The sequence below is a fragment of the Ambystoma mexicanum genome, chromosome 2p (genome assembly GCF_040938575.1).
Source record: "Ambystoma mexicanum isolate Mex_15411 chromosome 2p, UKY_AmexF1_1, whole genome shotgun sequence".
Lineage (NCBI taxonomy): Eukaryota > Metazoa > Chordata > Amphibia > Caudata > Ambystomatidae > Ambystoma > Ambystoma mexicanum.
In genome coordinates this window covers 1,468,382,127-1,468,409,140 of record NC_090923.1, presented here as the reverse complement: position 1 = coordinate 1,468,409,140, position 27,014 = coordinate 1,468,382,127, and the positions used below count along the sequence as shown (strand labels likewise).

The 27,014-nt window shown below is 46.9% G+C and overlaps 1 protein-coding gene across 1 annotated transcript in view; it reads left to right on the top strand.

Annotated features, from left to right (window-relative positions):
* Positions 1–27,014, top strand: part of LOC138567629 (zinc finger protein 12-like) — a 408,553-nt gene that overhangs the window by 214,244 nt on the left and 167,295 nt on the right. Inside the window, exon 4 of the mRNA XM_069646058.1 lies at positions 2,531–2,644. Within this exon, the coding sequence (XP_069502159.1) occupies positions 2,531–2,644 (114 nt within the window). The remainder of the gene's footprint in view (positions 1–2,530; positions 2,645–27,014) is intronic.

Here is a 27,014-nt window from a genome sequence, read left to right as displayed (position 1 = left end):
CGGTGGTCAGTCATAATTTCGAAAAAATAATGTCGAAAAAAAAATGTCGAATTCCGTTTTTTTAAATTATATATTTATTTTGGGGTCCGGGAGTAAAAAAAAATGGGTAAAACAAAAAAAAAATTTAAAAAAGGGGGGATGGGGGAACCCCCCCATTTCGAAAAAAAAAAAAACTTATCGACATTATTGTTTTCGAAATTATCACTATAAACCCAACTGTTCTATGAAGTAGCACAGGAAAATGGAAAGAGCTAAAGGGTTTGTTGCAAGCCCATGACTTACAAGGGAATTTTACCTAATACAACTTACAAGCATTCGAAAACCAGGGGTTCAAAATGACAGGGTAAGCCTTTTAAATTCTCTTGTAAGGACTCCTCTGTTCTATACTCTGCTTTCATTAATCTACTTTTCCTGGCCAAAGTGAAGAGGGGCATCATTGGTCTTAACGCGCTGTGTCAAACCTCAGTATCATGGTTTACTCAGTATTTCCCCAGGAGAGGGGACAGTTGAAAGGTTCCCTAACAAAAATAAATCATGATGTATCCCAGTGGTGTAACCATGCAAAAGAAAAATATAGGTACAAATTGCTTATTTCAGCCCCCAAAATATTGAAGCAGTTTAAGAAATTGAATTTTGGAAAGCAAGTGTCAATTTTGGGTCCATCAGTTACGATGAAGACTTTTGAAAGCTGTTTGCTTCTTCTCATGAAAGAAGTTTAGCCCTGTAGTTCATTCAGCCTCCAAATTATTGAAGCAAGCATACAAATTAGAATGTGGAAAAATGGTCAAAGTGCCAATTTTATGCATAAAAGTAGATCTGCTGTGCCATAGTCAATGCATTACATTGGCTGCTTTTGTTCTCTTACCTAGGATGTCCAGTCTTTTGAATTACCTATGCCTACCAACTCTGCCCCATCTGGCTTCAGGACCACAGTCTCCAGCTTCCTCTCTGTACCTCAGTTGGCTGTGTTTTAAACTCTCTAGTTCAGCTAATTATACAGTATATAGGCTAACCCATCTGGAGCATCTAAACCACCCTCTTTTCTTTGCCAGCCAATCCTGACTTGTTTGTGGTTTTGTCTCACCATTGTCAGCCTATTCTGACACGTGGAATTTATTGTCTTAATGTCTAATTTTGATCTGCCACCCTTAACTGACGCTTCTTTTTGTCAAAGAATATCATGGGTGTTCATAAAACGTAACATGCATATTTTGTGAACAATATCTGTAACGCCTCTAAGAGTTGTTCCTTCCCATAGCATATTTTCTCTTTCTGTCTCAAAACTTGCTGGCAACAACTGTTTCTCAATTAATAACATTGTTTTTGCACAAATGTTTCTGTACATCTTGGAAAAGGAGACGAAGTTGTCATCCTCATTATAATTAGAACCAATCTGTTTCATAAAACTCACAACTATGACTGAACTTTTGTTCTGGTTATATGTGATTTCATCTCTGGGAAAAAAACATGGAGGAGTACTCGATATTTTGTTAACCCACTAAATACCCTTCCCAACATTTTAGGACTGGTGCAATTATATAAGCAAACTCCAGTCCTAAAATAGTTGGGGAAAGTGTTGATAGTGGGTTAAAAATAAATATTGTGTGCCCCTTTGTATGTTTATTTCAGCGATGAAAACACTGGGTACCTTTTTTCTTCCATGGCATCAAGTCTATTCACATTGACTATAAACACAGAGAAGTGTTTTCACATTTCATAGTCTACAATTGCAAAACAAAAATATAAATGAAATGCTTGTATGTCGGCATGTGCTCAGCAAGTATTTTAAATGTAAAAGCGCTTGCCAGCTGTTCAATACTATTCTGTCTGATTTAGCTGACTTGGGTTTCCTTCATTCAGTGTGAAATGCAATTGAAAGGGTTTCAAATTTGTTTGTGTGTTGAATGCAAGTTAAACCCGTCAAGCCCTATAGGCGTACATGCACATAGGGTCGTAGTTAATTATCTTGCCTTGTAAACTGTTCAACATAGGTTTATGCAATATGCACATTCTTTCTATCTTGTGTCCTGGCAATAATGTTCTCTGATCTAAGTGCTGTTTCTCGGTGGTCTTGCTCGCTTGTCTTTTTCTCTATCATGCTCTCTTTCCCTCTCGCTGTTTTCTCTCATGCTACCTTTTTTCTTCTCTCCCATTCACTTCTGGATATCTCATATTACTCTCACATTGTTTCCATGAGGTATATTTTCTTTCTCTTTCTCGCTGCTCGCCACTCACTAACACTATCTCCCTCTACAACTGTTCTCTTGTACTATCTCTCATTTTTGCTTTTGATGTTTCTCACTTTCCTCAGATTTGTCTTCAACGATGCACATTTCAATGTCTTCCTTCTATTTTCAAAATTAATTTATCCAACATCATATCATGTATATTTATCTCTTTTCTGGGATAATTGTATTTATTTTCATCCCCATGTTACTTCCTAGAAAATCTGAAAGCTCACGCTACACCATATGAGAATATTGAAAATCTTAGTGAATGTATTCCATGTGGATATGTGTGTGTTTTTCAGATTCAGCAAGTTCGAGTGTGGATGTGTTCAGTATTCGAAGCAGGGAGGTCAGCCAGTATCCAATTGATTCTCTGCACACGGACAGAAGGGAAAGCAAGGATCATCTCACTACAGGTCAGCAACAAAGTTATATGGATTCAAAATAATACACATCTCTGTCTTTTAACAGTGCCACATTATATATTATTTTAACACATGATTCTGAAAGCTATAAACCTTTCAGCTACTATATTAAGCATGAACAAGGTAACTTTTGAATTGCTGTAAAGAGTCCACATACCTTGAGTTCTTCCAAATCCAACCATGCATGTTCTGTATTCACATTTTACAAACAGCTACTTTATGATTTAATGATTTCATATTGAATGTTTCAACAGCACAACTACTGGGCATAAGAGCAATGTCTAGCCATATTGCTCTTTTTTCTCATCCACAATTGTTGTTTTATTGAACCACATCACCACTATTTGATAAACGGGGAGCACAAATTAAAGTTGCAAGTTACTAGCCACCCCTATAGAAAGTTGCCACCTCATTCCTATGCAGACACACAGCACACAATTTACTACTTCCCATGAATCAAATATCACTAGCCAGTGGTAAGTGACTAGTGCACATTTTGCACCCTGAACAAAATATCTAAAGATGCAGCTGATAAAACCACATAAGGCAGTCGTTGGCCTCGTAGGGTGGATGTAGGTTCATATGGCCTCAGACATGCATCAAATCCAGAGTGTTGGTGAACACGCGGGTAGAACGCTCATCTGAGAAGAGCAGGCCTGCAATCTGTGGGTTTAATTCTCCATGAAAATATCTTCTATTATTCATTTTCCTCCCACATTATTCTACTAATTAATTGAGTATTATAACATGCTGATTGTTTTTTCAGTACTCTCCCAAATATTTAGGACTGGATTGGCCATGATTTTTCTGAGAATTCTGTGACATGTAGTCCTGCGTTTATAACTGGGAAAAGTGGGGGGTGGTCTTTTTCTTTTCTTCTTTGTGGCTTGCCAAGCATCAGCAGAATGAATGGGACATGTTGGCATGTATATGACTATAAGTCGTTAGGAGATGAGCAGTTGTTTCTGTGAGCTACTATTCAGTAAATCATCCAATCTCTTGATTATATTTCTATCTTTACTCCCACCACCTACCCTCCAATGCAAGCCTCCATGTGCATGTCCCAATGCTGCTCTTCAGACCCTGTCCCCAACAGAAACCATCAAGGATACTTTGCAATTGATTTGCAATCATACTAGAGAGGAATGGCTGCCCTGCCCTATGAACTTCAAAAACACATGTGTTGTGGGTGCAAGTTCCTGCCACAGTCATCAAAGGCATCAGGCATCTTGTATAATCACTGCTTAGCAGCAACTTTACTAAAAGACTCCACTCACATTTAGCTAACTTACCCTTCACTCATAACAGTGGCACTGCCAAGCTTTGAGCACATCTGTAGTACAGTATAAGGACCTTGAAGGGTACATTACACCTTCTCTGCAAGGTGTTAACCCACTCCTCAGCGAGAACTACCATAGTATGCAGGCACTGCAAAAAGATACCAATATGAATGATAGAACATCTTCTGATGGATCAATGGTCATTGTAGCACTTAAAAAAGCTATTCTAGGTGCCACCATTACTACATTTTTATGTCCGAACAGAGTATTTGCCAATGCCGTATCTATTAAGGGAGAGTTCTAAAGTTCTACACAGGGTGGACCATACTAGCTGGAGTTTGTTGGTCGACTGGTGTTGGGGTCTGAGGTGCCTACCATGTAAAGGAAATGACCTGTGATGAATAAGTTCCAGCCTAAGGCCAGTTTCAGTACCTCTAAGGTAGATCAAAGATTGTGTCATCACCAAAAGAAAGTCACAATACTGTCCTGTACAGCGTGTCTGTTTCATGTCTTTTTCACTTACTAAAAACCAGTACACAAGCATTAGATGTTGTCTACAGTACTGCATGTATGTGTTCTTTGAACAGGTTTATTTGTTAACAACGGAACTACACAAAGCCTTGCGTATAAAGATTATTATGAACCCAAGTGTCTTTTACTTACCTACCATGAACTATACTTCACAGGTCACCCTCATTTTGGAGGGTGTCACATGCTTTGGTCTCAATTCTATTCTCTGTAAGGAGTCAGAAACAGGATGCGGACACAGTGGTGGCATTTTAATGGCTGATAGCTTTTTTATTCAACAGAAAATGAAAATCCTACCTTTCGCTAAATCTAAGAGGGGGTTCCCTGCCTGAAACACAACGAAGGAAATTGTCAGAACATCCGTCAAAACAATAGTCCACCGTCCTGTGTCCAAAATGCCTATTTCGACTGGATTGTGTCCTTCCACATATTCCTCATCTTATGATATATCATCTTCCTGTGTCAGCTGCTTCGGAAAACATTTTTGGCAGAGGTTGTGCGTCGATGCGGTCGACTCGATGTCCCTCGAGGGCTTCCATCTCAAAGTCGACGTTATCGTTGATATATATAGCACGCGCAGAGCCTGTTGGCTTAAGTTCTGTTTGTACGCCTTCCTCATGAAGAATTACCAGCATCAGTGAATCCTGGATAGTACCACACTCTGAAAGAGCGGAAATTATACAGCAGGATAGGCTGGGAGGAGTGATGAGGAATACGTGGGAGGAACATCAAGTCGAAAGAACGTTAACATGGCTAAGTAACTTGTTCTTCAAATGGATTGTCTCCTCCCTCGTATTCCTCATCTTCTGATAGACTCCCAAAGAAGTGTTAGGTTTTGGGGGAAGGAGTACGAATTTTTAGTTTCAATATTTGTCATGGATTGAGTATAGGACTGCTTTCCCAAATACTCCTTCCTGGCTAGAGTATGAATCCTGACTGTTATGCTTTTGTAAAAGGGTGGATGCCGCACACATGCCTTTTATATCCACCCCTCTTCGAAGAGCGGAAGATGTTGCCATGCCCCTTGTGGAATGGACTTTTAGGCCTTCTGGGGGATCTTTCCCAACCATTCTGTAGCACTCCCCAATGGCAAGAATTATCCATCTGGATAAAGTTTGTTTAGTAACCGGAAATGCCAGTTTGTGACAAGTGTAGCCAAGTTGGTCATGTTGACGTATTTTCGTCATCCGTGAAATGTAAAAGCGCAGAGCCCTTCTGGGATCAAGCCTACGTAGTCTTCCCCCTTCCTTGCTAGGATGAGGTGGCAGATAGAAAGTTGGTAGGACAATTTCCTAGGGCTAAATAGAAATCTGACACAATTTATGGCAAGAAAGAAGGTTTGACCCCAAGGACAACCTTATCCTTGTAAAAAATGGTAAATTGAGGCTTACTAGATAGGGCCTGCAACTCACTCATCCTGCAGGCTGATGTTAATGCAAATATCATAATGGTTTTAAATGTAAGTAGTCCTAACAGACATGAGTGGAGTGCCTCAAAAGGAGCACACATCAGACATTTTAATACCAGATTAAGATCCCAAATTGGGACTTGAAAAGGTGTAGGATGGAACATGTTAGCAAGCCCCTTAAGGAATTGTATAATCAATGGCATTTTAAAATAAGATACCTCCTTTGAGGTGTGCTTGAAGATGGAAAGCGCTGGCAAGTATCCTTTAATGGTCCCAATCTGGAGCCCCAGATTAGCCAAATGTAACTAAAAAGAAAACACCATAGGTGTATTGCATTGAAAAGGGTCCACATCATTTTCCCTACACCAGCTGCAGAAATTCTTCCAACGGCAGCGGTATAAGGATTTTGTTGCTGGCCTTCTGGGCGAAATCAAAATCTCCATTACATGATCAAGAGGATGACTCCCTCCTCTTGATGTCACCATACATATGACAGTTCATACAAACATGGGTGTGAGTCCCAGACTTAGAATCTTACTTCCTGGTATGCTCTTCTGCCCAGACTTGGGTTACTCGTTTTCATACATTTGGGTGCAGGACCCAGACTTGCAATCTTCCTGCCTGGTATACTCTCCTCACAGGACTTTACCAAGATTCACTGTCTCGTACAATTTCAATATCTTGCCTTTGCGGCTTTCGGGACTTTGCTTTTCGTAACAGTTTGGTTTCTCATGTAACTAGTGCCACAAAGAAGATTTCTCCTTTTCTGGTTGAGGGATTGGGTTTCTGACCCAGCTTCTCAACCACTGCGGTTCCCCATGCAGCACCCCAGTGCTCCAACTCCCTTCTATGGGCTCACCAGCTTCTCATGGCGTCTTTTGGGTCTCTCAGTGCCTCCGTTCGGCTCTGCAGCTTCGCTCTGTACTCAGGTAGTGTTTCTCCCACTTCCCAGTCAGCTTGGTCTGTGGGAAGGCTGCTTCCTTCCTGCTGCCTCGACTGTCACACAGTGGAACCCTTTCGTAAATGCTGCTCGTAGGGACGCCGTCTTCCCTGAGCCTTTCTGCTCCACCATCTGCCTGCATCTCTCCGGTTACTTGACCTGCGTCGAAAAGAAGACGATTCTCTACTCCGAGTAGTTTTGAATGTCCAGGCACCAATAGGATTGGTATAACAACTAGAGCACATAGCTTGGTTCCTCCAGGTATTTTTCATCGCTCTGGCCCGCATCCTCTTCCCAATACATTGAATCCGAGTCAAACGGGGGTATTAAGGAAATTTCCTGTTTGTTGTACAAGGATGGCCTTTTTCAACGTGCAATTGGATCTGGAGGATTGGGGAGTTGGGTTCTGTTTGTCAACCTCGGATCGGTAGTCCATAGGGGAACTCCCTCCCCCATGTGATCTTCGCTCATTTTGATTCTGGACTGTGGCCGCACCAACCTGGCCACATGAGGGGAGATTTTCCCTGGGAAAGTAGTGAAGGCATTGCCATATTCGTTACACCTCCCATCAAGCTCCATGGCTTTAAGTGTAATCAGCCTTCCAACTAATCTTCATTCTGACTCTAAAGAAATGTTCATCACTGTTTAACTAAAATGAGCTCTTCACTATTCCAACTGAAATCAGTTTCACTTCTCTCTTGGCTCTTAGTCTTTATACTGTGCCAACTGTAATTCCATACCTGTGATGGTAATATGCAGTATGCTTGTTTTCCATAGCACCAACACCCCAGCTGCACCTACCAGTGCTGAACCTCATACTGGAAACTATCTTGGAGGAGACATTGGACACTACATCACTGGATGACACTATGGAGTAGACAAAATAGCAGGGGCCAGGAAAACCTTACCAGAATATTTATGATGTAGCAGGGGTCCAAAAGTACACATATGTTTAGTGGGAGAGTGCCTCCAATGCCGACGATGAACCCTTTGGTGACTAAAAGGGCTCGGCAGATGCAGGTCTACCCCTCCGTCCCCAACCCTCCCACCCCCCAACGTTCCTGGAACATTGCTCATCTTTTAGGAGACTGCGAAAAGAGGCATATGGAGCTGTGTATAACATTAATGCCCGTACTGTTTGGAATGTCCTAAGCCACAGCGCATCCCCTTCACACCATTCCTACCCGACATGACTGTTGAACATTTAGTTTCGACCAGCATCTGCAATGGTTGAACAAAAGAAAAGCTAACTTTGATGGGGCTATGATAAGGTATCTCTGCCTCTTATTCGGAAGAGAACAGATCTGTCCGTTGACCACTTACAGTTCTTAGTTCATCACACTCTGCACTCGGAGAGTAAAATTAAGTTCTTCAGGTTAGAACAGCAGAATGCCTGACCCCTCACCAGCACTACGCCGCCCCTTAATAGTGGCTCATCGACCTCCTCCCAATACATGGGCCTCTCCTAACATTTCTTCAACAACACAAAAATACATTCCCTGACTAAACTCCACACTGATGGAAACTATTTTCTGATGCTTGTTAATCTGCTTAGAATCACATGCTGTGCATATGGTCCGACATCCAATGGTAACCGTGGAGTATTGCATCTTGTCTTTCGGGGACCGAAAGGGGACGTCGGCACATGCGTGTCTGTAACACTATCCCTATCGTGACGTGTAGTGTACCCAAAATCCCTCGCCCGCCGAGGTCCCTCAGACTGTTTTTTTCCTCCCCGATAACTGGTCGCCCTATAGCGGAGCTCTTACAGAAGAGACATTGTTTATCTTATACCAATTTGTTGGTTATTCCCCGTTAAGTCATTTCGGTCACAAGAACATCTTCGATGAAGACTGCAGGCGATTCATCTACGGCGATGGGATTCCGCGCCTAAGATCCGGCGGCCGGACTTTCCACGTGGTCGGGCCCTCTGGCCGACCTTTACAGTAGGGAGAGTGGGGTCAGGGTGGCCATATTTTCGGTATGTCTTTCCTCCTTTCCCCTCTTTACCATTTTGGTCTGGTCATCTTCCCCTTTTGTCATGTCTATGCGTACGATCGTTCCCCGAACGTACACGTATAGCCCTTTAAGAAGGCTGCAGCAAGGTGCCTGGAAGTTGGCATGGCAACGCTGGGGTCCCGTCCTCCCCTCTTCCTGGCACCGTCAACGTTGTGCAACACATAACGTCATCATGTGATGCGCATTTAAGCACCTCCCACCTGCTCTTCGGTGCTTCTGATTTGCAATTAGCGGCACTACGGAGAGTTGCTACTCTGCTTTCGTTTTTTCCTGTTTCCTTGCCATTGCTACTTCCTTGTCCTTGGACCCTCAGTACCTGCATCCCTCTTCCCTATCCCCACCCTGTCCTCGGAACTGTCTTGTGCCCTCGACCTGGACCGCGTATTGGATTCTGCTACTTGGATTGCCCTTTGATTACTTTTCTGCCGGATTTGTGCTTTTGACCTCGGACCGCTAAAGGAACTCCCTTGTCTCCGCCTCAACTGTTGTGTTGCTCTTCATGGACTCGGCCGTCCCTGAACGGTGCCTTTCGTTATTTCCTGCTGTGGATTCGAACAGCCAAGAACTCCTAGGATACTGTGCTGCGTAGGATGGTTGTGGAGACTGTGACTCTTTTCAATCAGTACACAGACTAGAGACTGTCACAGTGTACTTAGGCGTCCTTGTGCTGTCTGGCTAGGTTGTGTTTGTTTTTTCTTGGATTCCGGACCTGCCTCACCATGTCCCTCTTCTTGGAGCTTCTAAAGACCCTAGCCCATTGATATGGTAAGCCCGTGAGGGATTTCTTGTTGTGGTAAACTGAATAAGGGGAGGGGGTTAAGATACATATATATAACAACTTCAGCATAGCAAGACGTTTACACGCCCAGATCAAACTGTTTACTATGGTTTTCTGAATGAGTGGTTGCCCTGCATATATACATTGTGATCAACCTCGCACTCGCGTGTAGGTTCACCGTGTTTCCTGCTCTACGCATCTCGTCCTGCAGTCTTGAAATCTGCTTCTGCAGCATCGATCCTGTGGCAGCGGTCTGCAATTGCGACATCAGGGTCTCATCTGGTATCCTTTCTTTCCTCTGATTTGCCGCTCTGGTTGTCTGATCACAGGACCAGAGGGGTGCATCAGGTGGAAGAATTCATCCACTACACTACGTAGGCAACTCAATTCCTGACATAATCAGAAGCCATACAATGGATACCAATGAGACATTGGCCACTATCATGCAGTTAGTGGCCGATCTGCGTAATGATATGACGGCAGCTCATACAGCTACGCAACGTCGCATAGACGAATTGCAAGCAGGGTTTCAACCCCTTGGGGCCGAAGCTCCCACTCCGACTATTGCTTTCGGCTCGGGTGCGGTACCTCCCCAACAAGGTACTGGACCTGTTTATATGACTGCCCAGTTTCCTCTAGCACCGCCGGAACGCTTCAATGGAGACCCCAAGGCTTTTCACACCTTTTTTGAATCAATGTAGGCTGCATTTGTTATGCCGCCCTGCCTCCTTTCCAGATTCCACTACTAAGGCAGCGTTTCTGCTGTCTCATTTAGGGGGAACGGCAGCTGCCTGGGCTAACCCATTGCTGGAGGGAGGGAGCCATCTTCTCTATAACTGTGATGCATTAATCTACGCCATGAGTCGAGTGTTTGATACATGTTACGCCACACAGACTACTGACCTAGAACTGCTTGCTCTTCAGCAGGGAAACATGTCTCTTTTGTCCTATTTAGCCAAATGTAATCAACTTGTGGCAGAAACAGGTTGGCCCCAAGAGAAGAAGCCCTCTTTGTTCTATAAAGGTTTATCAGACTCCTTGAAGGACACTTTGGCTACAGTACCTGTAGTACCCACGGCTTTCAATGAACTACTGGACTTGGTTCTCCAGATTGACTCTCGGCAAGCCGCGAGGAAGGGAGAAAAGAGAGCGACACCTCCGGTTGCCCTTGCTAACCCTGTACCGGTTCCTGGATCCACAGAACCAATGCAGATAGGGACAGTTAGGGCCCCTTTATCAGCCGAAGTCAGGGAACATCGGAGAAAGAATGGTTTATGTTATTATTGTGGATCATCCGAACATTTGCTCCGAGAGTGTCCTAAAAAACCCCACCAAGAAACAGGGAAACGCCAAAACCCAGTGACTGAAGGGATCCAGACGCCGGGTGGTTCCTCTGTCGATCCCATGATATATACTCCTGTAACGCTCACCTGGCTCCCACGGAGGCGCGGGCGTGGCTGGGACTGCTGTGACCTCTTCTGCAGAGATGCGTAAGACCTGGAAGATGGACTGGACTGGATTACCCAACCTGGCTTTTCTGGCTCGGAGGAATATCCCACTGTGGGTGAAAAGGAAGGGTTAATAGTCTGCGGGTGATGTTCCGACCTCCCACTTCCCTTCTCTCCCTCCGAGAAACCCTTTTGGGATTCCCAGCGAAGACTCACCTTAGGGACCAAAATGACGAGCTCTCCATCCTGCTTCTGATGCAGGGGCACGTTGTGATTCCAGTTACTTCACTGGATTCATGAGTTTAAACTAGTTTGTCCATTCCCGTCGTACCGCAAATGTTTATGGCAAGTTTGGGTTTATATTCACTCATCTGTTCTTTTCTTTCGCAGGTGCTGGAGAAGATTCCGGGCTGCAGGCAATTTGGATGAAGCCAAATCCTGGTAAGAATACCGATGAGAGATTCCTTTGCAGTTTTAAGTATCTCCTTTAATGTCCAATGTCTTTTTCCCCATAGGGGCCGGGGTACGGCAATGCCGGAGGTAAGGCGCCGACCCGGAAAGAGCTGCTGTGTCTCTCTTGCAAATGGGTAAGTCTTGAGTGAGCGTATTGCTAATGTTCTCACATGCTCTCACTAATACAATGTCTGTTTCTTTTCCCCTTAGGGGCCGGGGTGCTGAGATGCCGAAGGTATGGCACAAACCCGAAGGCGGAGAGGGAATTGAACCACAGGTAAGTTCTACTTAGATTCGTGTTTCCCTTCTCACCTCTCTTTCTACTTCCTTCCAATAGGTGCTGGATGGCGGTGGAAGCTCCGGATGGACGTTGCAGGACTCGAAAACGCCACGTGCAGGTGAGTGAAATGCAGCGTGATGCGCGCGATGCGATGCGCGTTTAAAATGTTTGCCTTCTTTGCAGGATCGTCGGCGTGCAGAATCCGGAGTGCAGATGTATCAGGTAAGGTTCTTGTTTTCACCTGTTCTCTTCCCTTTTCTTCTTTAGGTGTTTCCAGGATGCTGGCAGGCGTGATGGAAGACCAAGGCAGGAGCAGGCACGGTGAGCGTCCAGCTGCTAAGTGCAGAACAACGCGAAGCGTGGTCTGCTGCTTGGGTGTGGCTTAAATAGCCTTTCAAGTAGTTCCAGGTATGTATTCTTCCCCCAGAAATATGTATTCCTCCACCGGTCACACCCTAGAGATCAAGTAGTCCCTAGAAAAATAGTTCCTTCCAGTCTTGGAAGTTGCAGCATGGTCTGCACAGGTAAGTTTACACCAAGCACTACTCCCAACCTACTTCTGTATGAGCCTGGCGCCACTGATGTCCCCTATGAGCCTGACGCCAACGGCGCCAGGACTGAGTCCAAAGGGCCCCCATCTGGGGCTGCTGGGACTTCCCTTGAATGCATGGTGTCTGTCTCTGAGGGTGCCGGGCCTGGTTTGGCTCCTTGGAGGCAGGCATCATGACAACTCCTTACTGTCTGTCGGTTTCTCTCTCCACTGTTGAACTCGAGAAACTCGATGTGGTGGTGGTTTTGGATTCAGGAGCTACGGGAAACTATGTGGACGCTTCATACGCCAGGGAACTGGGGTTACCAGTGGTCACAAAATCGTGCCCTGAGGTGGTGAACGCAGTCGACGGTTCTTCACTAAGTTCTGGCCTAGTAACAGAACGCACAACCAACTTGGTCATGACGACGGAGTGTGGTCATCAAGAAACCATATTGTTCGATCTGATAGCTGCACCACAGTTCAAGTTCATTCTTGGTGTACCTTGGTTGAAGTTGCACAATCCAAATGTGGATTGGCATTCTGGAGAGATTAGCTTTTTCTCTGACTATTGTGAGAACCATTGTCTAACAACCCCTGTCAATACTGTCAGTCCGAGTAAGGCACTCTTGGAGAACATTCATACCATCGGGGCGGTTACTAACACTGTGCTCCCTCCGGCATATAAGGAATATCAGGATGTCTTTGACGCCCGTGGTGCGGATGTGCTTCCACCGCACAGGCCTTATGACTGCCCAATTGAGCTTGTCCCGGGAGCCAAGATTCCCTCCGGGCCTATATATACCTTGTATATTCCTTGACCCCAAAGGAAGACTTGGTCTTGAAGGAGTACATTGAGAAGTCTCTAAAGTCTGGATTCATACGGCCCTCACGTTCACCTGCTGCCTCCCCCATGTTCTTTGTCCCCAAGAGAGAAGGGGATCTCCGCCCATGCATCGACTACCGGGCACCAAACGCAGTCACAATTCAAAATCAATATCCCATTCCTTTGATTTCGGTACTATTGGACCAATTGGGTTCAGCTAAGGTCTTTACAAAACTGGATTTGAGGGGGGCATACAATCTGGTGCGTATACGTCAGGGTGACGAGTGGAAGACCGCCTTTAAAACCAGGTATGGTCTTTTTGACTACTGCGTCATGCCCTTTGGTCTGTGTAACGCTCCGGTGACCTTCCAATACTTTATCAATGAAGTATTTCATGACATGTTGGACCAATATCTAGTCGTGTATTTAGATGACATATTGATCTACTCGCCATCCATCTCTACTCATGTCATTCATGTCTCTAGTGCTCTCCAAAGGTTAAGAGAAAACAAACTATATGCCAAATTGGACAAGTGCATGTTCCATGTATCCGAAGTGGAATTCCTGGGCTATAATATGACTAGCCAAGGAATAGAGATGAGTCGGTCCAAAGTGGCTCCCATATTAGATTGGCCCTGTCCTAGTACACGAAAAGCCCTGCAATCTTTTTTAGGCTTTGCCAATTTTTATCGGCGTTTTGTCCATGGTTTCTCCGCTATTGTATCCCTGCTTACTGAACTAACCAGCGCCAAGCGGGAGTTTAAGTGGAATCAGAAGGCACAACAGGCCTTCGAGACCTTGAAATCCACTTTCACCTCTGCACCAGTGCTCCAGCATCCAAATCCATCCCTGCCATTTATTGTGGAAGCCGATGCTTCCGACATTGCACTAGGAGCCATCTTGTCACAGCATTGCCCCGAGACCGCTGGTTTGCACCCTGTTGCCTATCATTCCAGAAAACTCACACCATATGAGAGGAATTACACAATCACAGAAAGGGAACTTTTGGCCGTTAGGGATGCCTTTATGGTATGGAGACACCATCTCCTAGGCTCCCCTGAACCTGTCCAACTATTCACAGATCATAGAAATCTCCTGGCCCTTCAATCAGTAAAATGTACCATGGCACGCCACGCCAGGTGGCACGAGTTCTTTGCCTTGTTTACTATCACCTATCGTCCTGGGTCTTTAAATTCTAAGGCCAAGGCTCTTTCTCGTCTCCATGGAGTTCCTGAACCCGCCAATCTTCAGGGTGCGCTACTGTTACCTACTCAAGTAGTCTGTGGTTGTACATTATGTCCTTCCTTAAGGGTTTTGATCCAAAATTGGGTCTCTACCAATCCGCCAGAAGTATCTAAATACGGTTTGGAGATCGTCCATTCTTTACCTTACAAACAGGGAAAGTTCTACCTACCTGACTCAGACACCCGGCGTACGGCCTTGCAATGGTGCCATGACTCCTCTATAGCTGCACATCCGGGTATGCAAAAAACCTTAGATCTTCTAAGAAGGTGGTGCTGGTGGCCTTCTATGGCGCATGATATTAAGGAGTATGTAGCCACATGTGCTGTTTGTGCTCAGTGCAAGCATCAACGTGGTAAACCCATAGGTTTGAGCAACCGATGCCTTTACCCGACTCTCCTTGGCAGATGATACCTATGGATTTTGTTGTGGAACTTCCGTTGGTCGAGGGGTACGACACTATCTGGGTCGTTATTGACTATTTTTCCAAAATGGCGCTCTTTGTACCCTGTCGTGGTGTACCAACCACTCCAACTTTGGCCAAACTGTTCTTGAAGAATGTCTTTCGGTTATTTGGCCTACCTTCCATTATAATTACGGACCGTGGATCTCAATTCACCTCCCGCTTCTGGAAGGCCTTGACCACATCCTTAGGCATAAATGGCAGATATTCCAGCGCTTACCATCCCCAAACTGATGGTCAAACCGAGCGGTTGAATGCCACCATGGAACAATATCTCCGTTGTCTTACATTCCAATGTCAGGATACATGGGTTTCTGTCCTCCCATGGCAGAGTTTGCCTATAACAATTCCTTACATACCATAACACGTTTGTCACCATTCTTTACCCTATATGGACAACATCCTTGCTCCTTGCCCAGCATCACTGATCTGCTACCATAAAATCCCGCGGCTTTCGGCTGTCTGCAGAAACTATCAGACAACCAGAGGTAGGTTAAAGAACAGCTACTGCAGGCCCAGACTCGAACCAAAACACATGCCGATGCACGCCGCACCCCGGCCCCTATCTACCACCCCGGCATGAAGGTGTGGTTATCTGCAAAAAATCTGTGCATTCCAGGGCGAAAGACCCTGTTGCCTCGGTTTGTGGGCCCTTAAAGGTGGTACAAGTCATCAATCCAGCCGCTGTCCACTTAGACCTCCCCTCTAAGTGGAAGATACACCCGGTGTTTCACGTATCCCTGATAAAACCTTGTCACCCAGAGGCCAGACTGCCTTCACGCCCTCTGCCTCTCATGGTGCAGGGGTCCAATGAATACGAGGTGGCCGCAATTCTAGACACCAAGGTTAGTCGGGGGAAGGCGTCTCTATTTGATCGATTGGAAAGGGTACGGACCAGAGGATCGTACCTGGGAACCTGCAGGAAATGTCCATGCCCCTGTTCTTCTGTCACGTTTCTGGTTCCGCCCGGCGGGTGAGGGTTCCTTTGAGGGAGGATACTATCATGTCTACGCGTACGATCGTTCCCCGACCATACGTGTATAGCCCTTTAAGAACGATGCAGCCAGGTACCTGGAAGTTGGCATGGCAACGCCGGCGTCCCGTCCTCCTCTCTTCCTGGCACCGTCAACGTTGTGCAACACATAACGTCATCATGTGATGCGCATTTAAGCACCTCCCACCTGCTCTTCGGTGCTTCTGACTTGCAATTAGCAGCACTATGGAGAGTTGCTACTCTGCTTTCGTTTTTTCCTGTTTCCTTGCCATTGCTACTTCCTTGTCCTTGGACCCTCAGTACCTGCATCCCTCTTCCCTATCCCCACCTTGTCCTCGGAACTGTCTTGTGCCCTCGACCTGGACCGCGTATTGGATTCTGCTACTTGGATTGCCCTTTGATTACTTTTCTGCCGGATTTGTGCTTTTGACCTCGGACCGCTAAAGGAACTCCCTTGTCTCCGCCTCAACTGTTGTGTTGCTCTTCATGGACTCGGCCGTCCCTGAACGGTGCCTTTCGTTATTTCCTGCTGCGGATTCGAACAGCCAAGAACTCCTAGGATACCGTGCTGCTTAGGATGGTCGTGGAGACTGTGACTCTTTTCAATCAGTACATGGACTAGAGACTGCCACAGTGTACTTAGGCGTCCTCATGCCGTTGGGCTAGGTTGTGTTTGTTTTTTCTTGGATTCCAGACCTGCCTCACCATGTCCCTCTTCTTGGAGCTTCTAAAGACCCTAGCCCATTGATATGGTAAGCCTGTGAGGGATTTCTTGTTGTGGTAAACTGAATAAGGGGAGGGGGTTAAGATACATATATATAACAACTTCAGCATAGCAAGACGTTTACACGCCCAGATCAAACTGTTTACTATGGTTTTCTGAATGAGTGGTTGCCCTGCATATATACACATTGTGATCAACCTCGCACTTGCTTGTAGGTTCACCGTGTTTCCTGCTCTACGCATCTCGTCCTGCAGTCTTGAAATCTGCTTCTGCAGCATCGATCCTGTGGCAGCGGTCTGCAATTGCGACATCAGGGTCTCATCTGGTATCCTTTCTTTCCTCTGATTTGCCGCTCTGGTTGTCTGATCACAGGACCAGAGGGGTGCATCAGGTGGAAGAATTCGCCCACTACACTATGTGGGCAACTCGATTCCTGACACCTTCGGCTATGGAAAGGACTCCTTTTAGGTTCTGCCCTAAGTGTAGGGTCAGATATCCTTGGAAGGACGAACACAGGACGTGCAACGCCTGGCTCCCCGTAGATCATGACGAAAAGCGGTATGCAGCCTGCAAACTCCTTCGGCCTAAGACCCTTAAGGAGCGCTGTGTAAAGCAGTGGGCCACGTACGGTATGTCGTGGGTAGAACCCCCTTCCCCCACCACCACACCCGCTGAGAGTGAAGGGGCACCTCAGATGACCAAACATCCGTTGCGGATGTGATAGACCTCGAGGCGGACATTTCTAGGTCCGCCACACCCGTCCCTGACCCTTTAAGGCCTGACTCTGGTCTCGCTTCAGGGACAACACCCGGTGACAGGGGCGTACAAATGCATCTCACTAAACATACAACCCCTACACCGGTTTTGACGTCCTCGTCGAAAAAAAAGGTGAGCGCACCAACAGGGCCGCCGAAAATGTCAACGGTTTTCTCGGATCACGCAGATCCAAAGCCTTCCTTGCATCCGCAGCAGCATCTTGCGACTGGGCAATCTAAAAGAATTAAGGGCGCTACTCCAAAAATTTCACACGTCGAAGCGTTTAATTCCGATGCTGTGACGGTCCCGAAGGCCGTGGTAGGCCCGAAAGCTATGACTAGGCCTCTAGTCGAAAAACCGACCGCTAGGCTCTCTAACGCTGCGGAAGGTAATACACCTGCCGATAGACCTACCGATAGACCATCAGAGCAATTATCTCACGCCGGTTCAGCGGCTATCGAAGACAGCATTGAGAGGATTACGGCGGTGGTGGGGCTTATCCCGGTTCCGCCTAAAATCATGGGGCAAGCCGCAGAAAAATCTTCAGATGCGGTTTTGGGCTCCGATTCTCACGATACTTATGAAGATAGCCAAGAGCCTCCTTCCGACACCCTAAGAGTCTCTTTTCGGCACCCTAGGGCGGAAGACGACGTTTTTCCACCCGAAGACCCGTCTGGGTCTTCCAAATGGACTAGAGAGAAATTCGAAGGGTGTATGGATCGGCTGGAGAGAATTATCAGTTTTTCTGATCATCCATCCCCGAAAAGGTCTTGTGGAGAGCCTAACCCTCAATTTTCATCTCACTATCAGGAACATCAGCCTTCTGTCACATTCCAGCATGAAGACATTGTCCACATGGACACCTATAGGGACATTTACAATGAAGAGGAAGAAGCTTCATTTCTACAGAATTATGAAGAGGAACAGCAGGGTGCCACAGACAATTGGGAAGAAACCCAGCAAGAGGGAATGGACCCATGGGCACTGCCAATCAAGATCAGGACACTGATGATTTGTGTCTGGATTCCCCTCCATCCAACCCGGCTCGTCAGGCCTCACCTGTAGATAACCAGATGGCCTTCAACTCTATGTTGAAGAAGGCAGCTGAACATTTTCAGATCTCTACTCAAGAGGCTGTGCCGGAGCAGGATTTTGTAGAGGAAATCCTTGAGGAAAAAGCTCAATCTAGCCAAGCCATTCCACTCCTTAATTCCATCAAGAGAAGGCTGGCTCCTTACTTGGTATCACCAGCTCAAACCCGGGCAGTGAACCCAAGAGTGGAAAAATTGTTTTGGCCGTCTCCTTCCGACCCTCTATACATTAGAGGGCATGCCATCCCCGACTCTCTGGTAGTGACTACCACCCGAAAAAGGGCAGGGGTACCCCTTCCCATGGGGGAGGCACCTCCGGACAAGGAATCCAAGAGGATGTATGCTCTAGGCAAACAAGCTACCTCGGCTGCCGCATACACCACGCAGAAAGCAAATAATACCACGCTATTGGCAAGTTATGCTGATGGTCAGTGGAACCTGCTTCAGGAAGGCCTCCAAGAGGTTCCAGAACCCGTCAAATCCAAACTTCTCTCTATTGTAGTCGAGGGAAGACAAGTGAACCAGAATGTGATTAAAAACATCCTGGACACAGCTGAAACAGCAGGCAGGTCTCTGGCCCAAGGGACCCTACTAAAAAGACACGCCTGGCTGAGTACTTCAGGGTTTAAACCCGAAACGCAAGCCTCTCTCATTAATAAGCCTATTGAGGAAGCTAACCTCTTCGGGAAAGCGGTTGATGAGGCTTTGGAAACAGCCAAGAAAGAGCATGAGACTCTTAAGTCTCTGCAACAGATCACACAAAGACCTTCCCCCCAGAGAGATAGTAACTCTCGGTGGTCCTTTCGAGGGCAGTCCCGTGTAGGTCAAAACAACTATGGCACGGGGAATTTCAACACAGGACAAACTTCAGGAAGCCCCGCATACTACCCTTCAAGGGGTCAGTGACGCGGCAAAGGCAGAGGTAGAGGCCCCAATCCTAGAGGAGCCGCAGCCTCTGGTAAAAAATGACCACCAGATCCAGGTCCCCTCCCATGTCAACCTGGTCGGGGGGTGATTAACATCTTTCCTTTCGCCCACGGGTACTGCGTGGAATTCGCCCGACCTCCACAATTCAGACCTCCGCGCTCACGGTGCCTTTCACCGGACCTTCTGGAGATCCTGAATCAAGAGGTGGAAGCGCTGCTGGGAAAGGACGCCATAGAAGACGTCCCTATTCTTCAGGTAAACAAGGGTATTTATTCAGTGTACTTCCTTGTACGCAAAAAGGACCTCACCATGCGCCTGGTTCTAGACCTGCGCCCAGCGAACAAGTTCATAAAACCCCAGAAGTTTTTCCATGGTAACACTACAAGAAGTGATCCCACTGCTGAAACAGGGGGACTACGTGGCAACATTGGACATGAAAGATGAATACTTTCATATTTCAATGTTCCAGCGCACAGGAAATATCTAAGGTTCATGATAGAGGACAGGCATTACCAATTCAAGGTACTCCCCTTCGGCATCCCCTCGGCACCAAGGGTGTTTACCAAGGTCCTGGCAGTGGCTGCAGCACACCTGCGCAGACTATCCGTCCCGGTTTACCCTTACCTCGAATACAGGCTCATCACAGGGGACTCATACAACACATTTTTTTCGAACACCCAAAAAACAGTAGATCTTCTCTTCAGTCTGGTTTTCTCAATCAACTAGAAAAAATCCAGTCTAGTCCTCAGTCACACAAAACAATTTCTGGTAGCTCTAATTCGGACGGAAGACGGTCTCATCGTCTCCTCCAACGAGAGGGTTCAGAACATGCTTTTCAGATTCCTCAATATGTAGCCAGTCAGGAGGTGACGGTGCGCAAGGCCATGTGCTTGCTAGGAATTATGGCGTTGTGCATATACTTGGTTCCCCACGCGCGGCTGCGCATGCGTCCCATGCAAGAGTGGCTCAAAAACCAGTGGTGTCAGGACAGCGGACAATGGGAAGATCTGGTAGTTGTCTCACCAGCCCTCGTTCTCTCTCTGCAGTGGTGGTCAAGAGAAAAACTCTTGAAAGGGAAAACCTTCACCACCCCTGCAGTGGAAGCCACTCTCACGACAGACGCATCTCTCACGGGGTGGGGGGCTCACCTGGTTTAGCAGACAGCGCACAGAGTGTGGTCCCCTCAAGTAGCATCCAACCATATAAATTTACTGGAGCTATTAGTGATGTTCAAGGTATTGAAGGCCTTTCTGATGCAACTGCAAGGGAAGACAGTGCTGATTCTAACAGACAGCACTACAGCCATGTATTACCTCATCAAACAGTGGGGCACTCACTCTCCAGGGCTGTCCAACTGTCCCAAAAACATTTGGATATGGGCTCTCAAACACAAGATGTTTCTGTTGCCCCAAAATGTTCCAGGGGAACTCAATCTTCTGGCAGACGTGCTCAGCAGAGATTTTCCTCTGCCCGAAGAATACGAACGGCGTCTGCACAAAGACATTGGGCCTCATTACGACCCAGGCGGTCCGGAAATAACGGTGGTGGTAAACCCGCCACCACCGATGTTTCCGGACTGCCTGAGTCCGACCCCTGCAGGCGGGAGGTGATGTTCCCGCCAGGTCTGACCTGGCGGGTTTAACACCTCCCGCATGCAGGCGGACGAGGAATCACCGGCAGCATTACGAGATGCTGCCAGTGTTTCCATGATCCCCATTTCCATCGAGTCCCATAGGACTCAATGGGAATGGGGATTTACACCATTCCGCCTCCGTGATTCCCGGAAAACCGGGGATGTAATGCCCCACGGAGGCGGAATAGTAATAAGAGTCCAGCGTTAATCAGGCGGTTTTACCGCCTCGGTTAACGCCGGACTCGTAATGAGGCCCATTGTGTCCAACGTCTTTGCAGAATGGGGCTTCCCAGATATCGACCTATTCGCAAGGGGAACCGTCTCTGGATAACATGGTCAGGGAAATTCGTCTACAGTTTCCCCCCCCGGCTCCCCTTCTAAACAAGATAGTGCACAAGATGCACCAGGAACCGGTTACCATGATACTGGTGGCCCCCATGTGGGCCAGCCAACCCTGGTTCGCTCATCTGATGGAAATGTCCCTCTCCCCACCAGTGAAACTACCCTGCCCATACAACATGTTGTCTCAGGACAGGGGTGAGACCATACACCCATGCCCACAAACTATGAACTTAGCAGCCTGGCTCCTGAGGTCATAGAGTTTGGACATCTACAGCTCCCTCAGAGGTGCATGGACATACTCAGGGAAGCTAGGAAACCGAACACACGTTATTGCTATGCCAGCAAATGGAAACATGTTGTCATTTGGTGTAATTCCAAGGGTGTCAATCCCATCAATTGCTTACCCACACACATTGTGCTGTACCTAACCCATCTATTGGACACTGGGTTAGTCTTCAATTCCCTAAAGGTTCATCTGGCTGCTCTGTCAGCCTACACCACATCACAGCGAAAGGTGTCGTGGTGGAAGATACCGGTGATTAAGGCCTTTATGGAAGGGGTTAAGAGGATTTATCCTCCTATTTCTCACCCAACTCCTGGCTGGGACCTCAGTGTGGTTTTGACCAGGCTCATGGGAGCTCCCTTTGAGCTTATGCATAAAGCAAGTCTAAAAGACCTGACTTATAAAACGGCCTTCCTAGTGGCTATCACTTCTATCAGAAGGGTTAGCGAACTACAGGCACTTTCTGTTTTAGACCCCTTTGTTACAGTCCACACGGATAAGGTAGTTCTGCGCACACACCCCAGATTTGCGCCTAAATTAATCTCGAAGTTCCATGTGAACCAGTCGATTGAACTACCTACTTTTTTCCAGAATCCTACTAGCATGGCCGAAAGAAGCCTACACACACTAGATGTGTACAGGGCAGTCATGTTTTACCTGGAAAGAACTAAACCACTACGGAAAACGAACCAATTTTTCATTTCAGTGGCAGCTGGTAGAGAAGGGGATCCTGGCTCTAAATCAGTTATCTCAAGGTGGATTGTCAAATGCCTCACGCCATGTTACACTCTTACTAAAAGAGAACTGCCCTTCAAGCCCAGAGCACACTCTACTCGAGGCACTGGGACATCCATAGCATTCATTGCAAATGTTCCCCTTGAGTCCATTTGCAAAGCGGCAACCTGGAGTTCTGTACACACCTTTACAAAACACTATTGCCTAGACACTCATTCTAGGTTTGATTCTCAGGTGGGACAAGCAGTACTAAGACATCTTTTCTCTACTGTTCCTTCTCACACCCCACCTCCAACTCCGGGTACTGCTTGCTAGTCTATGCACAGCATGTGATTCTAAGCAGATTAACAAGCATCAGAAGACATGTATTACTTACTGTAATACCATTTCTGATGATTGTATCTGCTTAGATTCACATGCGCCCACCCTTCCTCCCTGCTCTGTGTGGAAGGAACATATACGTCTTACTACTTTCTCTCTTTATGTACTCACTCACTATAGCCTTGGGCTCCCTCTAGCAGAAAAAATACAATCAGAGGGATCTTGGTGCGTGAGGGATTTTGGGTACACCACACGTCACGATAGGGATAGTGTTACAGACACGCCTATGCCGACGTCCCCTTTCAATCGGACAAGATGCAATACTCTGCGGTTACCACTGGATGTCGGATCATATGCACAGCATGTGAATCTAAGCAGATACAATCATCAGAAATACTATTACGGTAAGTAATGCATGTCATACAGCAGTGCAAAAATGTAAGTATGTTATTATTGATGGCAAAATTCATATTTAGTCTGTGAACCTAAATAAAGCACAAACAAGCTGTGTGTTCTGTATGAAAGCAAGAGAGCGAGGGGTCGGATCTGTGGAAAAAGAAAAAAAAGACCATCACTTGACATTAGATGTGATCATCACTATCACTAATATCTAAGACAGTGCTGTGGAGTTGACCTGACCAGAGCCCCGCCCCATAATTAATCTCTGGTATTTACTATACAGTAAATTAGTGCATGCCCATGGTATACTCTGCTTGCAGACTCCTATTACTTTGAGGTTCTCCTCCTCTCTACCGTGATCCTCCCTCCCACCCTTACTAAAATCACTATAACGAGAGACTATACATGTGTTTGTATGCCGCCTTTTGCACTGCGCTGTGCAAAGTGTGTAAACACTGCCTGGCATGTGAGCTTGTCAAGCACTGTTTACTTTTAATTGTGAGTGGAGCTTATAATTAATATGGAACTCTGTCCGACATGCTTGCATGTCGGACAGCGTTTAATTTTAATTGTGAACACTGCTTACCATGTGAGCATAATAAGCAGTGTTCACAGTTAACAAATATAAACTGTCCAACATGCAAGAATGTCGGGCAGCATTTAGTTGTAATGTACACGCTGCCTGCCATGCTCACGCAATGCATCCCTGTGGGTTCCTCCTGCTTTATGCTGGTGCATAAAGCTGGCGGACCCCTTAGGATCTCCTGAATTTGTGCCGGCATGAAAATCGATTCTGGCGCAAATGATGGAGCATTTGTATGGCACAGAGGAAGGGGGTCAGTGGAAATGCACGTTGTGTTCTGCACCTCCTCTCCATCATACAAATGCATGAAAATGTGGTGTGGCATGATTGAATGGCGATAAAGCCTTACCCAAAACGTTTATGCCTTTTAATCACGTTACGCCACATACGAACATGAGCCGCCTACTGTCCAAGCACTGTCTGCTGACCGTGACAGAATACATGTATCACTTAACCTGAGTGCATGTTGTGGGCAGATTGGTGTCTGCCCGTGAAATGTGAGGACCACCAATGTGTGATGTGTCCTCTAGTTTCCCCAGCTGCATTTTGTACAGGGAGTATGTTATGCCCCTACCCCCTGTGGAATTAGATATGTATTGGAGTTCTGGTGAGTCTGGGGGCTCGTCTGGGTAGGAGGGCCACATTTCACAGACTGCCACTCTTAGCCTGAAGTATTGTAGTAACTCCAGCGGTGAGTTGGAGTGCTCGGGCCGCCATGTTTGAGGGGTAATAAATTTACCGTGGGGATATAGGTCAGTTAGTGCTCGGTAGCCCAGGTTTCCCCAGTGTCGCATGAAGTGCTGGTCATGTGTGGGGGAGAGACCAGGGAATTGCCATATGGAAAGCCATTTGTAGTACGGACGATGCTCTTATTTTGAATTCAGAATGCTATTCCACGCTCTGATCGTGGTGGCCACAGGGTCTGCTGGGGAATCCGTCTGGAACGTAAGGTGTAATACTAAGGTCATGATGTTGTTCCCATCGCCTGCCAGTTTCTCTAATTTGACATGTGGAGGTGGATTCAGGTGTGTGTACCAGTGTGTGGCATGTTGGGCCTGTGCCGCAGTCCAGTACAATGTTAGGTCAGGGGATGCAAAACCACCTTTTTCGTAGGGTAAGGTCATATGTTGCCACTTTTTGCGGACAGCTCCAGAATGCCATAGAAATTGGGCACACGTCGGGTGAAGTCTCTTGAAATAGTGCTTCCCGGGCCACACAGGAATATTAGCAAAGATATAGAGGAGCTTGGGAACCGCAATAATTTTTATTAGGGACAGCCTGCCCGCAAGGGACAGTGGAAGCTTGTGCCATTTGAGCATTCTGGATTCAATGAGCTGTGCCGCAGTCTCATAGTTATCCGCTAGTAAAGAGGCTTGAGTTAGTGATACTTGCACTCCGAGGTATCTGATGCCACCAGGGGACCAACATAGGGGGAATTCACATGATGGTTGTTGGGTCGCCACAGTGAGAGGGAATATTTCTGATTTAGAATAGTTGATGGTGAAGCCAGAGTACGTGCCAATTTTAGTTATGTCTCGGATGATTGGGTCTAGATGTGTGGAGGGGTTTCTAATGTATAGAAGTACATCATCAGCATACAGTGAGATGATTTCGGGTGTGTCTTGTAGACAAATACGTCTACGTGTGTGCCTATTCCTGACATGATCCGCCATGGGCTCAATGGCGAGCGCAAAAAGGATAGGGGAGAATGGACATCCCTAGCGGGTACCCCTGTGTAGCACAAAGGGAGAGGAGACATTGGAGTTGACCAGCACCCTGGCCATAGGTCCTGTACCCAGGAGTTTTATGTAGGCGATCATATTTGGTCCAACACCCATTTTCCCCAGCACAGCCCACAGGTATTGCCATGAGACCATGTCAAACACCTTCTGGGCATCTAGTATGACTGCCACTGCGTCCGCATCTGGGTCAATTTTGGCCATCACATTGAATATACGGCGGATATTAAGTGCTGTAGAGCGGCCGGGAAAAAATCATTTTTGGTCTGCGTGGACTAGATGGGGCATGAGTGGAAGGAACATGTTCGCTATTATTTTAGCGAAAATGTTCATGTCCGTATTGATAAGCGGTAAGGGTCTATAGGAACCGCATTCGTCTGGGGGCTTACCCGGTTTGGGGAGGACGGTGATCAGGGCTTCTCTTAAGGAGGGAGGAGAATGGCTAACCGTAGTCATTCGGCCCAGACCCCATACAGTACGGGAGCCAAAATGGCAACGTGCTCCTGGTAGAACTCAGATGCGAGTCCGTCTGGACCGGGGGCCTTGTTCTTGGGAAGGTCTGAAATTACCCGGACTATCTCATCCAAGGTGAACGGGGCATCAAGTTGTTCCTTGGTGCTTTGGGAGATGAGGCTCATAGGGATACATTCTAGTAGGTGTCCAGGTCCTGGGCTGTGTGTTCCGGCTGGGGGCCATATAAAGTGGCATAAAAGCTAGCAAAAGTGTCAATGATGGTTTGGTCAGACCAGTGTCGTGAGCCCTGTTCATCTAGAATGCTATCTATCCGGGCTCTACCCCCTCCGCACGTACCAGCTTGGCCAGGGTCCTCCCGGGCCTGTCTCCCTCACCATACCTTCGGGCGGCTATGGGGCGAGCATAGTATTGTACCTCACTCAGGGCATGGGATTCAAATAGCTCTAGTTCCGCTCTGATTTTTGCTAGGGTTGCAGGGGCTGGTGCAAGGATCTTAACATCCGTCACCTTGCCTACCTGGCAGCCCGACAGTAGAAACATATCAATTCTTGAAGAACTGTTGTGTACTGTTGAGTGGAAAGTGTAGTCCCTCTCCTGGGGATGGAACGTTCTCCATACATCGTGTAGGTTTAGGGAACCCATGTGTGTATGAAGTTGTTTGGCAGCTCGGGAGGTGACCCTGCGTGAGGTGGTTGTTCTACCCAGGACATTGTCGAGTATAAGATTCATGTCCCCCCCATATAATAGGGACTTCTACATATCTTGCTAGGATATCGGTTACTGCATCTATAAATTCGGGGAATCAGTGTTGGGGCCATATGAGTTGGCTATCAAGCATTCCTCGTTATCCAGAGTGCAGTGGAGGATCACATATCTACCATCTGTATCGATGTGGGATGTGTGGAGCGTGAATTTAACCGATTTGTGGATAAGAGTCAAGACTCCCCTGGACTGAGTAGAGTATTGGGTATAGAATCTGTTGGGACCCCAGGTCTGCGCCAGGTTTGATGATAGGAGTTTCAGAGCGTGAGTTTCCTGCAATAGGAGTAACTTGATCCCATGTCTTTGTGCATATGCTGTAATCCTACGGAATTTCGTGAAGTTTGTTAAACCCTGAACATTCCATGTCATCATTTTAATAGCCATGGTGACAATTTATGGAACAT